General features: G+C 39.1%; 2 protein-coding genes across 2 annotated transcripts in view; both read left to right on the forward strand.

Moving 5' to 3' along the window:
* Nucleotides 1-898: 898 nt before the first annotated feature.
* Nucleotides 899-12,148, forward strand: gaa (alpha glucosidase). The gene is made up of 19 exons (XM_084744629.1): nucleotides 899-1,655; nucleotides 2,705-2,856; nucleotides 3,616-3,781; nucleotides 4,235-4,331; nucleotides 4,459-4,578; nucleotides 4,704-4,822; nucleotides 5,100-5,231; nucleotides 5,406-5,516; nucleotides 5,600-5,713; nucleotides 5,906-5,990; nucleotides 6,476-6,593; nucleotides 6,957-7,090; nucleotides 7,329-7,480; nucleotides 7,648-7,796; nucleotides 8,434-8,575; nucleotides 9,028-9,126; nucleotides 10,171-10,335; nucleotides 11,403-11,555; nucleotides 11,713-12,148. Exons 1-19 carry the CDS (start codon nucleotides 1,131-1,133, stop codon nucleotides 11,776-11,778), a joined length of 2,799 nt encoding a protein of 932 aa, XP_084600755.1. The 5' UTR covers nucleotides 899-1,130; the 3' UTR covers nucleotides 11,779-12,148.
* Nucleotides 12,149-14,671: 2,523 nt separating this feature from the next.
* tbc1d16 (TBC1 domain family, member 16) overlaps nucleotides 14,672-16,709 on the forward strand; it is a 38,357-nt gene continuing 36,319 nt past the window's right edge. The window contains exon 1 of the mRNA XM_084745103.1: nucleotides 14,672-14,861. The gene's annotated coding sequence lies outside the window, so the exon portion shown is untranslated. The remainder of the gene's footprint in view (nucleotides 14,862-16,709) is intronic.

The raw sequence follows: 16,709 nt of genomic DNA on the forward strand, positions 1-16,709 counted from the left end.
TGAGTGAACAAGTATTCATATGTGTCGAGATGAGAATACAAAAATGTTTCCCAAGTTAGCGATCTTTTTAAATTAAGAACTTCATCATTAGTAGAGATAAGCAGGCTTACACAGCTTTGGTACGGCAGCATAAACCTTGAATTGTATTTCGTGTGGTCACTAGCGTATGTATTATTTTAATGATTAAATCTTTAATGGTTTATGACTAAAATAACATTCAATCACAAATATTAAAGGGGGAGAAATACGCTGAGGTACAGTGGCAGCACTGGTAGTGTTTGAGTATTTTGTGCCAGTACGCTTGCCGTAGTTGGTTCTTCACGTTGCTTCGTCTTCTAATGTTAGAGCTATACTATTTAATCGTAGATATATTTAACACAGCCTCTGCTTGCTGACTGTGTCGCAATACGACTTGTTTATCACAGCTCACACACATTTTTGTTTGTAGGGAAAAAGTAAATAGTACCCCCAACACTGAAATGCGCGTTAGCTAATTGCTATCTAACGGCTAACCAATACAGCTACCTGTTTTCTGTAGAAGGGAACCCTTGTTTTGTGAAACTGTCGCGAGATTTGTAAGCCTTGTTTCTTCATCGTATATCTGATGGTATAACTGGTAATACTTTATAGGACAGTGCTGTAGTAAAAATCTTTGTAAATGCAGGGACTAAAACACAAGTGACTCACTCTAGAGAAATATTTCGCTAGTCTGCGGTTCTCTTCTCGGTCGTGTGTAAAAGGGAATCCCTGACCCGCGAGTGTGACTGATCTAACCCAAACATTATCTTTCCCTAACCCCAATCAAGTGTGTTCTGTCTCCTGACCAGATTTTAACTCCAGCGTTATCTCATTTTAAAACGCAATCAGTATGTAGACGGTGCACAACTGAGAAACAGCGCGTGCAAATCCCGCGAGAGTTTGGCAAAGCCAGGGTCCCCTTCTAGACACGACCATGAAAAGGTATTCAGCGTCCACGAAATGAAACGGACTGTGAGTGTTGTTTCTACATTAGCTATGAGTTTATGATGGCTTTCTTACCCACTCTGCCATTGAATATTTACACAACACAAAGCACAGGGCGTGTATTGCAGAGTTAACCTTAAAGTACCCCTTGACTTGTAAAGGGACATATGATGGGTCTGCTGTCTAACTTTATTGTAGCTGTGCTCCTCCTCGCCTTTGCTTTGTCAACATCTTTGTACCTTAACCACTTGTCTAACCATGACAGATTTGTTAGATCAATCTGCACTGTACTAAATAAAACCAAAGCACACGGAAGACTTAATAAAAATAATCCAGCAAAACCACTGAACTACTCAGTGCACACAGGAATCTCCCAAAAGACTAATATTTCCAGAGGTGATGGATGCACCATGGCCCCAGAGAGCAGGTTTGACTGTGCCAGGGACAGGCTTCTCAGCCAGACAGAGTGTGAAGACAGGGGTTGCTGCTACGCCCCTCTGCCTGACTCTGCAGGACCACCCTGGTGCTTCTACCCCAGTTTGTACCCTGGCTACAAAATGGGTCCCTTCACCCCCACCACAAGAGGCCAGGCTGCCACCCTGAGTCGTGCCACCCCCTCCTATCTCCCCAAAGACATCTCCACTCTGCACCTAGAAGTCATAGAAGAGACTGCAGGCTGCTTACACCTCACTGTGAGTATCTATTAATCTGTTATCCCTCTGCATCCATTTAAAGACATGAAGGTAATGCAGCAGGTGTGCTTGAGTTCCCTGTTGGTTTGTCTGTTAGATACAGATGACTGTAATATGGTTTGAGTGGAAAATAGATGTCACAGCTGTATAAGTCTATATCTGCATCTGCATATATGTTGTCTTATATGCACCATTATATGCACCATTATGAAAACTTTTTTTAAAATCAGTTTTTATTTATTAGCTTTATATCTAGTATGTTATGCATATTTGATCCCATTTCTTAAATGGACAGGTCACTCCCAAATCAAAACTACATATTATTTCCACGTTACTGTAGTGCTATTTATTTATCTAGATTGTGTTGGTGTGAGTTGCAGAGTTTTGGACTGTCAACCTTAAAGATGTCTGGCTTCTCTCTAATACAATGGTTCATGCATGAAACTGCTCACATCAAGTTCTGTGGATTATCTTGAGTAATTGGGTCATGATTTCTGGAAAGAAATGATATCAATTAAAGCACTGACTCCAGTCGGGCACCAGTGCATACAGTGATGCTTTAAGAGAGGTCATTTTCTGTGAAATTTCTCAGTAAAATGCTAAAATATTACAATGCACAGATGATCAGAAATATTTATTTTTGTTAATGCTTGCTAACAGTCTAAAAACTCTGGGAAAAGGGCAAGATTTAATTAGTAATTACTTGTATTTCTCTGCTCCTATTTAGCTTAGAAACTGCCTTTGACAATGAGTTATAATTTTGTTGTAGACAATGACAGTCTGAAGATCTGATTGTGAAAAAGTTATTATTTTTATTTTTTTTTTTATAGTATTATTAGAACATGCATACACAGCAATTTGAATCTGGCTTCATTCTGGAATTTGTGGTGTGCTGTAAGCCAATGTGGACTGGGTGTAGTTGTGTAAATGACTCAATAATAAAAACTTAATTTATTAATTCATACGTAGGAGAATAGACCCTCTACTATTCTATACACACTGTTCATTAAAATGTGCAGGTGAAAAACTAAACTGACGTTTTTCTCAAGTTAAAGGATTCAACATCTCAGCGATATGAAGTTCAGCTGCCGGCTGGTGTTCCTGAGAGCAAACCTGATACCCAAGATGCCCTCTTTAGCACTGAATTCCAGTCTGACCCATTTGGCTTCACAGTGCAGCGAAAATCTAATGGAAGGGTGATGTGAGTAGTTCTGTTCAGCTTGTACATTTTATAGTATATTTTCACTTTGTACCCTTCCTATCAAAAGGTTGGAATCAATTGCCACAGCTTGATTCAGTACATTCAGGTGGCTGAGAGGACTATGCTTTATTTTTGAATGGTCTTTCATACTTTTTGGTTATATAATAGACAAACAGATGTTATGATGTATGAAAGGTTTGCAAAAAAAAAACCTGTCTTGCATTCGGAGAACAAATTGCTGCAAAATGGTTCAACCAACCACGACCAGTTTAAGAGACAAAGATACCTCAATAATGTCTATGACAAGCTAAAATGAACAGGTGTGTTACTTAAGCAAAGATATTCTTAAAATTTTAAACAGGAATCAGTGGTTGGTCTGGTTGGTGATAGGGAGTCATTCTCAAACACTGGGCTGGGACCCACAGGTTGGCCTCAGAGCGCCATCTAGTGGGAAAATGTGTTTTGCCACTGTGAGAGAACCACATTCATTTGGATGTAGTGACACAAAATGGATCAGGCTTTTTAGTTTAGTTTTGTTTTAGGGTCACTCATCCTTTTCTGGACTGGGAAGCAAATTTAAAATTGAAGGGTTACAACAGTATTAACCCCTGTCTTGCAACTCTCAAAGTTCTCTTATTTTATTGTATATTTCGAGTTGTGGATAACACAACTGTGAGATGACCGATTGTATGATAATTTTCTCAGTCATGATCATTGTGTAGTCCATGTTTGTTTGTTCTCTGTGTCCTTCCTGTACAGTATGAATACCACAGTCGCTCCGCTGCTGTTTGCTGACCAGTACCTGCAGCTGTCCACCACACTGGCCTCTTCCCTTGTGTCTGGCCTTGGAGAGCATTACACCTCCCTCATCCTGGACCTTAACTGGACGTCTCTGACTCTCTGGAACAGAGACATGGCGCCTCATGTGAGTCTATTGCGGTGGCTCCCAGCCTGAGGGTCAGGACCAAAAGAAATCTGAAGGGTCTGGAGATAATTAGCAAGATATTTATTTTTATTTAACATAAAAACTTATTCATAGAGTATGATCAAGTAGTGATTGCAGTACTTAAAAGCAAACAACCCCTGGTCTATCGGACATGTCCATGATGTTATCTTTGAGCAAAAAAGTTGTTTGAAAAAAGATGGATGGACTTTCTTTAAATTAAGTAAAAGCAATTGATTTTTATTAATTTATTATATAAATATGATTGACTATTAAATGGATTATGTTTTGAGAAGAAGTTTTTATCTAGCAAGGATAATAAAAAGCAAAAATATAAATTATTTGTGTCAAAATGTGTAAACAAACAGAAAGGAATCAATGATAATTTTTATATTTAAAAAAGTTGTAAATGTTGACACACGTCTTTCTCTTCAGGCTGATGCCAACCTCTACGGCTCCCACCCATTCTACATAGTACAGGAGGAGGACGGCTTTGCACATGGAGTTTTCCTCCTCAACAGCAATGCAATCGGTACCAAGTTGTCTGTTCAAATAAAACACACACAGCGTCCCACTTCTTTTGTCTACACTTTTCACACAGAATGAGATTACTAGTCTGTAAGAATACTTTAATTATTGCTTCCCAAATGTCTCTGCAGAGGTGGTGTTGCAGCCGACCCCCGCTCTCACCTGGGTGGCTATTGGTGGAATCCTGGACCTGTATGTTTTCCTGGGTCCTGACCCTCAAAGTGTTATACGACAGTACCTGCAGGTGATTGGTAGGTGTGTGGGAAACAGGAAAACCTTTAAGAGCTTCTCACTGTGTGAACTGTATATTTGAAGGAGCCCTGTGCCACCATGGAAAAGTTTGTGTTTTTCTGTGTTGCCCTTTATCTTTCCCCAGGGTATCCTATGATGCCTCCCTATTGGTCACTGGGCTTTCATCTGTGTCGCTGGGGTTACACCACCACTAAAACAACTCGGCATGTGGCCCAGCGCATGCTCAATGCTAAATTTCCCATGGTAAATGAAGTACTCACAAATCTCTATATGGTGGAAATAATAATTGAAGCTTTTCCTTTATATCTGCATTTATTGTGTACAAATTTGACCATAATCAGAGATTCTGTCAATGTGTGAAAATTGTCATATTAATTTTAACTCATTGCCAGAGGTTGTTGGTCCAATCAACACAAAGTATCACATAAAAATGTACATAACACTTTAAGTTATTATTGACAGTGCTGATATCTAATTCGATTCTTTGTTTTCTGAGGTTATTTTACTTTTTCACCACCAGGATGTGCAGTGGAATGATCTGGACTATGCAAATAAGCGCAGGGTATTCACCTTTGACCCCTGGAGATTTGGGGACCTCCCAGAGATGGTGGAGGAGTTCCACAACAGAGGCCTGAAGTACATCCTCATCCTGGTGTGGCACGTTTCAGTTTAAAAGACATCACAAACTTACTGATTTAACTGTCAATAAATATTAGAGCATTTAATTCAAAAAGGAAAGACGTTGCATAATCAAATTGTTCCAGTAGATGGCAGCAAAACTTTCTTAACTTGTGACTGAGTCATGCTCTCCTGGTTTTTGCCTAAGGACCCAGGGATCAGCAGCACCAGCCCTCCGGGAACTTACCCGCCCTTTGATGATGGGCTAAAACGAGATGTCTTCATTAAAAATGCTACAGGACACATCCTGATAGGGAAGGTTGGACGTCTTTTTATTTGGGATTTATGCTTTTCTCTCCTGTTGTGAGGTGTGTCTGTCATGCACATAATGTGTGTATCCAGGTTTGGCCGGGCCCAACAGCCTTCCCGGACTTCACCAATCCAGAGACGAGACTCTGGTGGGAAGACTGCATCAGAGATTTTCATTCTAAAGTTCCCATGGACGGTCTGTGGATTGTGAGTATACACACATACACTCACAGAGCACAGGTTATTTAGACACTGATCCCATCATTAAGACATCGAGTGTGTCAGGTTTTCAGTTCTGACACATGTACATGACTTTGTGGTTGTGTGTTTAGTTTGTTTGCACCTTTAAGTTACATAAAGAAAAAGTTTTCCCTTGTTTTTCTCCCATGCTCCACCCAGGATATGAATGAACCAGCCAGTTTTGTGCAGGGATCAGTGGAAGGCTGTCCTGACAGTGATCTTGAGAACCCGCCCTACACACCCAGTAAGTGTACTGGAACAGTGTCGCACCTTACTAGCAAATATTATTGGTTTTACATTTATAATCAGCTTATATATTAAAGCAGAGACCTCAATTCGAAAAAAGTTGGGATGCTGGGTAGAAAGTAAATAGAAACAGAATGCAATGATTTGAAAATCCTTTTCAACTTGTATTCATTTGAATACAGTACAAAGATAAGATATTTAATGTTCATTTAATGTTCTGTTTCTGAATTTGATGCCTGCAACATGTTTTAAAAAAACTGGGAATGCTCAGAAAGCACCTGTTTGGAATTTTCAATTGAATATCAAAAAGTTTTTGCAAATCATTGCATTCAGTTTTTATTCATGTTTTACACAGCGTCCCAACATTTTTGAAATTGGGGTTTGCATTTTATGTATATACTTTAGTTGCATAACTTACTTAATTTTCCAAATATGTTGCACTAATTTGCAGCTTGCGTGTCTCTCTGACTGTCATACAAACAGGGGTGGTTGGAGGCCAGTTGAACTCAGGAACTCTTTGTATGTCGGCTCAGCAGAAGCTGTCCACTCACTACAACCTACACAACATGTACGGACTGACAGAAGCCTATGCCACGCACAGGTTAGAACAAAAAACAGTCATTTAATGAGGAAGTTGTGGGACTTTTACATATAAATGAATGTTACGTTTAAGCCCTTGCCAAGCAAGTTAACATAATGCTTATTTAGCCTGTCAACATTTCTCAGTATACTGGAGTTTTAAATCTGGTGTGTGGTATGCATTTTAGATTAACCAGCAGTGTAGTTGAGTAGTTGATGAGCAGCTACTGGAGGGCGATGAGCTGACAAATAACTTCATCTGACTAGCTAGCATTTTGGTTTGTAACACCCTCATGCTGGAAGTCCACTTTTCTGTGACAGTTCTTTGACTTTTGTTATTTGTTCTTTACACTGTATTCACCCCGGGGTTGGTTGCCATCCTCAGCGCTCTTATGAGGGTACGAGGGAAGAGACCCTTCGTCCTGTCTCGCTCCTCCTACCCTGGCATTGGACGCTTCTCAGGAGTGTGGACTGGTGACGTCAGGAGCGACTGGGAGCAGCTTCGATACTCCATCCCTGGTGAGGAGATTATGTTCCTGAAAGGTCATAACACTGTGCTGTTATTATGTTCAAACATTGATATTTGGATGCATGCGATATTGTTTTGAGATGGCTGCTCTGGTTTTTGACAGATCTGTATGTAGTAGAATAAAAGGTTCAACCAAACCATCACAAAGGTCTTTTTTGAAGTGAGTACAGATCATTTGATGGTTTTAGACTGACCTTTTCCACCTGTTCCCCACCCCCCCACCCCCAGCGGTGCTGCAGTTCAGCCTGTTCGGGGTACCTCTTGTGGGGGCGGACATCTGTGGCTTTGGAGGCAACACCACGGAGGAACTGTGTGTACGATGGATGCAGCTCGGGGCTTTCTACCCATTTATGAGAAACCACAATGACAAGCCGAACGCTGTGAGATGGAGACACTGTTTATATGCTTTTTTTCAGGACTTAGGAATTTGCACTGTATGTTTCTTTCCACTGTGTTTGGAACAATCCATCTGTTTCATGTATTATGAATAGAGGTAACTCTATATCTTCTCATTGTCTGTGTCTTTCTGTGTGTCTGTGCCCCGCAGCCTCAGGAGCCCTATATATTTGGGCAGAAGGCGCAGGCAGCCATGCGGAGTGTATTGAACCTTCGTTATTCCCTTCTCCCCTTCCTCTACACACTCTTCCATCACGCACACACCTCTGCAGACACTGTGGCCCGGCCTCTCTTCATGGAGTATGTGTCCACTCCTCTTTGTCCTCTGTTCAGTCCATCCAGGATTTCGTGGGTTAAAATGCCTGATTTCACAGCATCTTTTCTAAAAAATTCTGATGCATGTTGTGATGGTTTTAAGTTATTTAGAAGCAAAAGCAATTTGTTCCAGGGAGATTGTTCAGTAACCTTACCAAAAACAAACAAACAAACAAAATATTCTTTATTTTTAAGTGAGGAAGTGCACTTGAGGGGTATTCCACAAAGAAGCAGGGTGCAGGGCATTTAGAAATGTTAATTACAATTACAACTAATACAATACATTAGCCATGACAAAATAAAAAATAAAAAGAAGAAAAAGGAAATTAAAAACATTGAGTTTGTTCACTGAGGTGCACATGTATGATGATTGTGTGAGGGCTTGTTATGATTGGTGGAACTTGCAGGAAGCTACAATGGTTAAATCAAATTTGGGGAGAAATTTCCGAGATTGGATGAAAATTGCAAGATTGTGCAGAATTCATGGGGACTGGTTGAATTTGCATTAATTGTCGCCATAGCAACATCTCAACTTCCTGGATGGACTGACATTATTCTACATAAATGAAGTAAGATCACATGCAACATGATTATCTTTTTTTTTTTTTTTAATCCCTCTTAGGTTTCCCACCGACCCCAACAGTCAGAACATAGACAGACAGTTCCTGTGGGGGAGTTCACTTCTAATCAGCCCCGTCTTAGAGCAGGGGGCAGTAGAGCTGGCTGCCTACCTGCCCCCTGGCACATGGTACAGCCTGCACAATGTGAGTTACCCAACCCTATACATCAATCTCACAGTATCAGTGGTACATATGAGCCTTAAATGGACATGTCACCCCAAAAGTACTGTACATATTTTTCCTCTTGCCTGTAGTATCTATGTGTATCTATACGTTTTGGTTTGAGTTTTGGAAATATTGGCTTTAGAGATTTCTGCCCTCTCTCAAATAGAATGGAGCTAGATGGTACTTTGAGCACCACAAACTGAGTACCGTCTAGTTAGTTAGAGAGAAGGCAAACATCTCTACGGCCAGTATCTACAAAACTCGTCAGCTCACACTAGAACAATCTACAGGTAAGAGGAAAAATATGTATTTTGACTTTGGGATGAACTCTCTCCTTTAAGCCAAAATCTACCTCAAAATTTCAGTCAGTTTTTGTTTTGATGAAGAAGTGACTGAAGTGTTTACCTGTTCGTCTGTGTTTTGTTCTCCAGGGTCAGCCTTACTACAGTAAGGGGCAGTACCTGCTCCTGCCTGCCCCTCTGGACACCATCAACGTCCACGTGAGGGAGGGACACATTATCCCCCAGCAGGTGGGTGTTTGCTCTGGAGAAACTGCTGATATGCAGCTCATTTTGCTGGGCTTTCTGTATTATTTTCGTTTCAATAGGAGATGACATCTGGGTGTTAAATGTTTTTTTTTATATGATTTGAAGTTTTACTGAGTATTTTGAGTTTTCACTTGCAACTGTTTCCATCATTTGTACGGGGTTGTTGTGATGCGCCAGCACCGATGACAACTGTGATTTTTAAAAAAGTGTTAATGATACACACAACGTAATTTCATGTAAAGTGCATACTGTACTCATACATACTGTACTCAAGATCACTTTTTCTGTAGATATTGCAAGAATACCATTATCATGAATACTTAATACTTAGATAAGATAAGATAATCATGCAGTGAAGATCCTATATTGTGACAGCCCTCTACCAGCATAAATTATATTTAATCAGACCCATTTTTTAAGTCTTGGTGGGGTATAATGATTTCTGTGAACTGTTTTTATTTTGAATAAATTTGCCTCTGGTGTGTTTCCCATCGTCGGAAAGTGTAGTTAAATTATTAATAAAATGTTTGAGGATGGGAAGAATCCACAATACATTGAAAAAGGTGAAAGAAGTACTTAGAAGTCCTACAATTTCTTCTTCTATTTAGTTGAATCATGTTTGAGGCTGGTGTAAAATAAACAAACAGTGAGCAGCAATGACTGTGTAACAAATATTACAGTTTACTGTCATCAGTGTAGTACATCTGCTCACACTGTTCAGATCTGTCTTATAATTGATACGGCTCCTTGAAGAAGATTCTTGTTATGTTTTGTTGATTATTTTCTTCATTTTTCACTGGACATTGCATGTATTTTGTCAGTACAATTGTTACCCTTTTATTTACACAGAACTTGAGTTTTTAGTGAACTACGTTTGATGTGGATGCGTTTGATCAACGTTGTATCAGGTTGAGATGAATTATAACTATCATGACATCTTAACTGATGTCTTGAAGCTCAAAACCACATGAAACACTTTATTTCGTCTTTCAACGTGTTTTCTTTGATCTGTCTTTTCTTGTAAAGGAGCCTGCTTTGACAACCGCAGCCTCACGCAGAAACCCTTTCTTCCTGACGGTGGCACTGTCAGCAGGCGGCTGGGCCCAGGGCGACTTGTTCTGGGATGACGGGGACGATCTCGACACCTTTGAAATGGGAAATTATTGTTACGTGATCTTCATTGCAGGACAGGTAGGGAAGAGACGAGTGATATTTGCATTGGGAAAGCTGATGTTTTGCATGTTACTGCACTTTACTACTTAATGCAAAAGTCCCCTTACCGAGTGATACAGTTATGTTTAAATGCTGGACTTCATGCAGCAGAAGTCTCTTAAATTTCTCTTCTATTTTCTCATAATTATGCATCAAAATGGAATAAATACATTTAGTTTTAATTTGTTTTATCAAATGGTTAGTGGTAAAAGTTTTTGCCTTTTTCCCCCCAAATGATTAGAGCTTAAACAAAAAGCTTATATTTCCTTTTACTCTATTTTTAATATTTGACTCACAGTATTATGTCTTAATGTAGTTATATTTTTGACTTGTCCAACAAGCTTTTATCACATTATGTCAGTTTATGGGCCCCATAGATGTTTCCAAAGTTCTTGTTTTGTTGGAACAACAGACTAAAACCCTTAGACTGTTGAACTAAGATAAGATAAGATAATGCTTTCTTAGTGCTGCAATGAGGAAATGTGTACAGTTACAACAGTAAAGTGGACAGAAAACAGAAAGAAGCATCGGTGAAAAACTGTGAGTAATAAATAAGTAAACAAGAAGTGTAAATAAGAAACAGGATCAATATAAACAAAGGAAATTTTAAAATATAAAAAATATATTACAAAATATAACAATATAAACATAATACAAAACACACAATATACACAAGAAACAGACTCAATGAGTTGAATTTAACATTTTTAGCATTGCACATAGGAAGTATTGGTATTGCATATAAAATTAAATTAGATTAATAAAAGACAGGCTAAAATAGACTAAAGCAGCAAATTTGTGAAGAAGGAAATAGATGTGGGAAGAAATGTTGTTTTCTTATCTTGATAAAAGCAGTCTCTAACACTTTTTTTCTTACCTAAGAGAAAAGCAAAAATGAGAAAACATTTGTGACTTCTAGAAATCAGTGGTTACTAAAAAATAGTAAATTATGGATACAAACAAAAAACAAGAGACATTTTGCTTGTAAATTGCTTCCCACTGAGACAAAAGAAAGCTTTTAAATTGCCCCTAAATGTGTCCTTCAGTCTCAGGTGGTGAGTGATCCTCTCAGGTTGAATGGGGCTCTGGACGGTCTGGTGCTGGGAGGGCTGCAGGTGTTCGGGGTCCCCTCGCCACCCCTCTATGTATTAGCCAATGGAGACAAAGTCAGGGACTTCACATATCGCAGTGACACCAAGGTGAGTTCAGCGCTGCTTCTTTTGGTGTTTGTGTTAGTCGGAAAGATAATGATGCCGCTCTGCAGAGAGATGTCACTGTGTTTGTCCTCCATTTTTACTCACCATGTCTACTGTCTCAAGTCAAACTGTTCTGTCATGTTTCTTTCTCCTCCCACAGGTTTTGACAGTGAGCAGCCTGGCTTTGCCCATGACAAAGGTGTTTACAGTCCAGTGGACTCTCTGATGCACTGATCTTCTTTACTTCACAATTTTGCTTTGAACACCACAAGCCAAGTTTCATTATACTGGAAAGAAGACAAACATCTCTACAGTCGATATCTCCAAACTCACACCAAAGCTATCTAGATGGATAAATAGAATTATAGACCAGAGGAAAAAGACGTATTTTTAGAGAGAAACGTCTCTTTAAAAATATTATGATATCAAACAAAGGGAGCAATCATCTTCATGTATCAGTTTTTTCTTGTGTGGTTGTTTTTGCTGCTGCTAACTTTTACACTGAATCAAGAAAACTGTTTATACTTTCTGTGTATTTTTTAAATCATGTTTGTTACTGAAATGCTTTATGAATAAAAATAGTGAAAAGACATTGATCTGCAGGGCTCATTGTTTTTAACTTGGATCAATACTTTTTTTTATCAACATAATAGTTAAGAACAGTTAAAACTGAAGAGAAAAGCAGGCCCACATGGAATCTGCACAGCACAATATCTGCAGATTTTCACTGATTTAAAATTAATAGAGATGCTGCTTGTAAAGCTCAGAATGTATTCAAGCGCATTACCTGTTATTTAAAAATGTATTAAATGGTAGTTGTTGGAAGATTAATGATTTGTGGTTTCGCAAATTCTTGCATCTCAGTAGCCATGTGTCCTACATTTTATGTTGGTTCCTTTTTTCGCTTAAAAACAGTCTTTCCTATCTTAAATGAATGTTGTCTATCACATCACAAGCAAAAAAAAAAAAACATTCTGCAGAATTCAACAAACGGATCAATGAAACCCATGACATAAAATAGAAAAAAACTTGCAACAGTCACAGGTTTGGAGAGGTGACTGTGACCACTGAGGACAACAGTGCAGCGGTTGGGAGTAATTTAGAAACCCACAGAAACCCCATTTTGAATGTCTGCTTTAGATGATGCATGAAACATCAACAGTTGAAAGGAGCTAATACTCTTAGAGATTCTTTGAGAAGAATATATTGTTATCCTGTGCAATCCAATTTATCCAATTTATAGGGGAATATTTCAGTAAAATGCTACACACCATGTGTGTATTACAATTAGTTATGGTGCAGTTCCGCAATTGTGGACATATCTGTATAAGTGAAATGTTTTTTCTCTACTTTTGACGCTCAAGCTGCTGTAACAAGCTAATTTCTCCAGTATGGGATCTGATTTTATCTTAAAAACAAACAAAGCTGATTTTATCTTAAATACAGAAATAATAATACCAATACTAGTTACAAATATTGCAAAGAAAATAATTGAAAAAAAATTAATTAAAACCAAAAACAAACAGACTGAAGTGCAGAAAGGGAAAAGAAAAATAATTAAATAAATGAAATTTTGAACCCTATGGAATTGTGTCAGTTATATGGATTAAGTGCTATTTTTTGTAATGTAGACATTATTATAGCAGTCCAGGAATGGTTGCCATGCTTTTTGTAATTTATTAACCGAGCCCTGAGTGGCATATCTGAGCTTTTCCAGTTTCAAATGACATTTGTAATGAGAGTGTGTGAATATGAGTATTTGCATTTACCACTATCACTGTACAGGACATAGATTAAATAAATAAACAAATTATTTATCGTATCACCAGATACACAACTAAGGTAAAATTCGGAGTCAAAACACAGGATTTTTAAAAACTCCATTCATAGATTTTAGGTAATAAGCTGCATGTTATGAATGTAGTGAGGAGAGGTGTTATTTATTGCCTAAAGTAAAATAGGTTATAAGCTGTGGGAGAGGATGCTCTGACTCCAGCTCTGGTCCTGATGATGGACCAACTGCATTCAAGCGTTTGCCTCTGACCTTTAAAACGTCACTATGATGAAAAAGGACGATCTTTACGGTAGGCCAGGTCGGATAATTACTTTGATTCATGTAAAATATATTCGTTTGTGTTTTGAAGTGCAGCCATTCCCCGATTCCACTCCGTGTTTTTGATGTGGAATCTAAAATTCCCGGTTTGTGTGATAGAAAAAGCGTTTGACATTCCGGAAGCAGCGAAATTTCGGGGGGATTGGTCTGGGAGCTATTCTGTCAAGTTAGACACACACGACCAAGTACATACAGGAAGTGGGACCAGTTCAGTTTACAAATGGAAAAACCATCACTGCATTCTACCCCTTTGACAAATTATTCAAAGGCATGATGGTTCAATCCTAATATCCCCTCTAATGATGGTACCTTTGCATTGTATTGTTTAGATATAAACAGGATCCCAAGTGCCTTTAATTGACAGACCTGTCACACACAAAGTCTGAAATGTGCATTCTGCACAAAAATAATAAAGGTGATTTTTAAAAAATATTATTATCTTATTATTATAAACAAATACATTTTATTTATTTATTTATTTTGCTAGAAACATCTGGCTAGCCAAATTTAATCTTATGGTGGGCCATCTTGGGTCTAAAGGCCCCACTTTGTGGAGCCCTGATTATTTCTTCTTAGTCTGATCTGGACATTGCCATCTGCACAAAATCCAAAGATAAGATTAATTAAAATTGAACTCAACTCAATTCTCATTTTAAAAGTGACTAAGCGGATTCAATAGTGTATGCATACTTATGTTAGAGTAAAATAACAGACTTGGAAAATAAAAGTACAACAACCCCCCAAAAATGACTTCATTACAGTAATTTAGGTAGTTGTAATTAGTTATTTCTACCCTTGACCTTTCCACTGTATTGTTTTTACACATCAAATTGTTTTTAGCTACCTGTTTTCTTTTTAAAATTGATTATTTTGCGATTTGCTTGTTTTAATTTGCTGGCCTAACGAAGCACTTTGAATTTTGATGAGTGTACGTTTTCAAATTCACCAGAATAGATGGTTTTATTTTGAAAGACAGAACCGGAAGTGTGATTTTTGCCGTAGAAAGAGCAGCAGCCAAACGTGTGGTGTCACTGTCGGAAAACAGAGGCATACAAACAAGACTCACAGCTCGTAAGAACTGGGCTAAATCCGGGAGAAAGGCGGAGAGAGGACGCCGGTACTCGCTGCTCGGTCCCCGGCTGCCCGCTGACATGGATGTCCGACATGGGCTGTAGACTTCTGCGGCGGGACTGAAGGTGAGCCGCTTGGCCCCGTTTCTCTCTACATGCTGCTCTGCTATTCATTCATTTCATCCTGCTGGAACAGGTGACCAAGAAGGACACATCTCTCCTCTACGAGGGATGTAACACGGTTGTCTTTTGCGCTAAAACAAACTTTAAAGTTGCTTGTAGACGCCGGGACTGTCATATATAAGCAGCTGCAGGGTTTCGGCCATGGTCTCGGCAGCTAAACTAAAATATTTATGTTGTATGTGAGCTGGTACAGATAGAGTCCAGGCTCAGGCCAGAAAAAAAAACACACACAGGACATTGGTATATTAGTGCGGGCCTGTGTCTAAATAGTGCTGTGGTGGCAAAAGCCTTGTCCCATCCTCCCCTCCTGCTGTCAGGCGGATGCTGCCTGGTTGTCAGACTGAGTGTAATGATGGAGGGAGCCCCCGACATGATGGCACGCCTCTGCTGCTACACAGGCTGCACTCCTACTACACACACAGGCATCTCCAGGACAGGGAAACACCACCTGCAATCAGACCTTTTATTTTGGTAGAGCTGAACCACTGAACGAGGCTCACACAGGAGGTGAGATTTGGGGGGGGGGGGTTGGCGTCTCCCTTGATACCAAAACGACCAAAATAGATCAACCTTCCATCACATCTCCCCATCCCCTAAGAGCATAGTGTTAATTTTGTCAGCTATTTAGTCCTAGTATTATTCCTGTGTCAAGTTTCCTTGGTTTTATTTATCATATTTAGTCAGCCTCATCTGTTTTTTAGAAATCAAGTTTTAGTTGCATGCAAAGAAAACTATTTTAGTCTAGTTTTAGTTAATGAAAATGGTTGTCAGTGTGATTTAGGTTATATTGAAGATTTCAGTCAATCTATTCCAGCCAAAACCAATAATTTTTCAATTTAATTCAAACTTGTTTCACATGTAATTTTACCTGACCTAGGGCTGCACAATTAATCTTACCCGTAGACTTATTGTAGAACTAGACAGGGCATTGCCACTCAGCCTTGCCGCCATTTTTTTTCCAGTGGCCACTCCTGATATTGCAACGAAAGATTTCCCACCGGCCCAAAAAGCGTTTTCCCCCATAGACCACCATCATAAAAGAAACATTATAAAAATGTTGACAGGACAGCTTGAACTCCAGACAAAGTCAGCTATGATTCTTTCTATTGTGAGTCTTTGATCCATGGAGTTTTTATGTTTGAAAAAAACTTTCCTCAAGCAGGAAAAAAAAGCAATTTAAGTGTCTGTAATATCATCACAATGTAAAGTCTATGGGCTGAGCGGGGAAACACTATTGCGCGTATTCAGCGGGCTGTATAACCAGGAAGTAAAGCAGGAAGCTAGAAAAGTTTTCGGCTCATGCACCAGGCGAGCAAATCTCATTGGACTGAATGAGTGCCAACTTTGCATTCACTGCCTAGTTCAGTATAATATATCTTTGATCTGGTTTTAGGTGTGACGACAGGGAGAAGCATCCATGGAGGCGACTCGTCTCGAACAAACAATAACAGCTCCCGAAGAGTTTAGCATAAACACTGATAGCATCAGTTATATCAGAACTGAAGAGTATTTCTTCATGGAAAGAAGAGCAATGAACAGCACTGAAGGCTGCTCTCAGTGAAAAAGATGTTTTCACTCTTCTCCCCACAGGCTTCGGCAAGAGTTTGTTCTGACTGGTTGAAGTTAGCCCATGTTAAATGTGATAGACAGATGGTTAATCCAATCACCTGCTGAGGGTTTGTTTTTTTTGAAAGTGCTTGCCCTTTTCCAAACAGTTTCTAAGGATGGTTCTGTGTAACAAATCATCTGACATGTCAGGTTACAATTGCAGAAATAGTAGTATGGCCGAGT

The sequence above is a fragment of the Lutjanus erythropterus genome, chromosome 19 (assembly GCF_056507025.1).
Source record: "Lutjanus erythropterus isolate fLutEry1 chromosome 19, fLutEry1.hap2, whole genome shotgun sequence".
NCBI lineage: Eukaryota > Metazoa > Chordata > Actinopteri > Lutjaniformes > Lutjanidae > Lutjanus > Lutjanus erythropterus.

Coding starts and splice junctions, on each gene's coding strand:
- gaa (XM_084744629.1), top strand. CDS start 1,131: ATGATGGGTCTGCTGTCTAACTTTATTGTAGCTGTGCTCCTCCTCGCC. Junction 6,594..6,956: donor GAAGCCTATGCCACGCACAG/GTTAGAACAAAA, acceptor TGCCATCCTCAG/CGCTCTTATGAGGGTACGAG. Junction 7,797..8,433: donor GCCCGGCCTCTCTTCATGGA/GTATGTGTCCAC, acceptor AATCCCTCTTAG/GTTTCCCACCGACCCCAACA.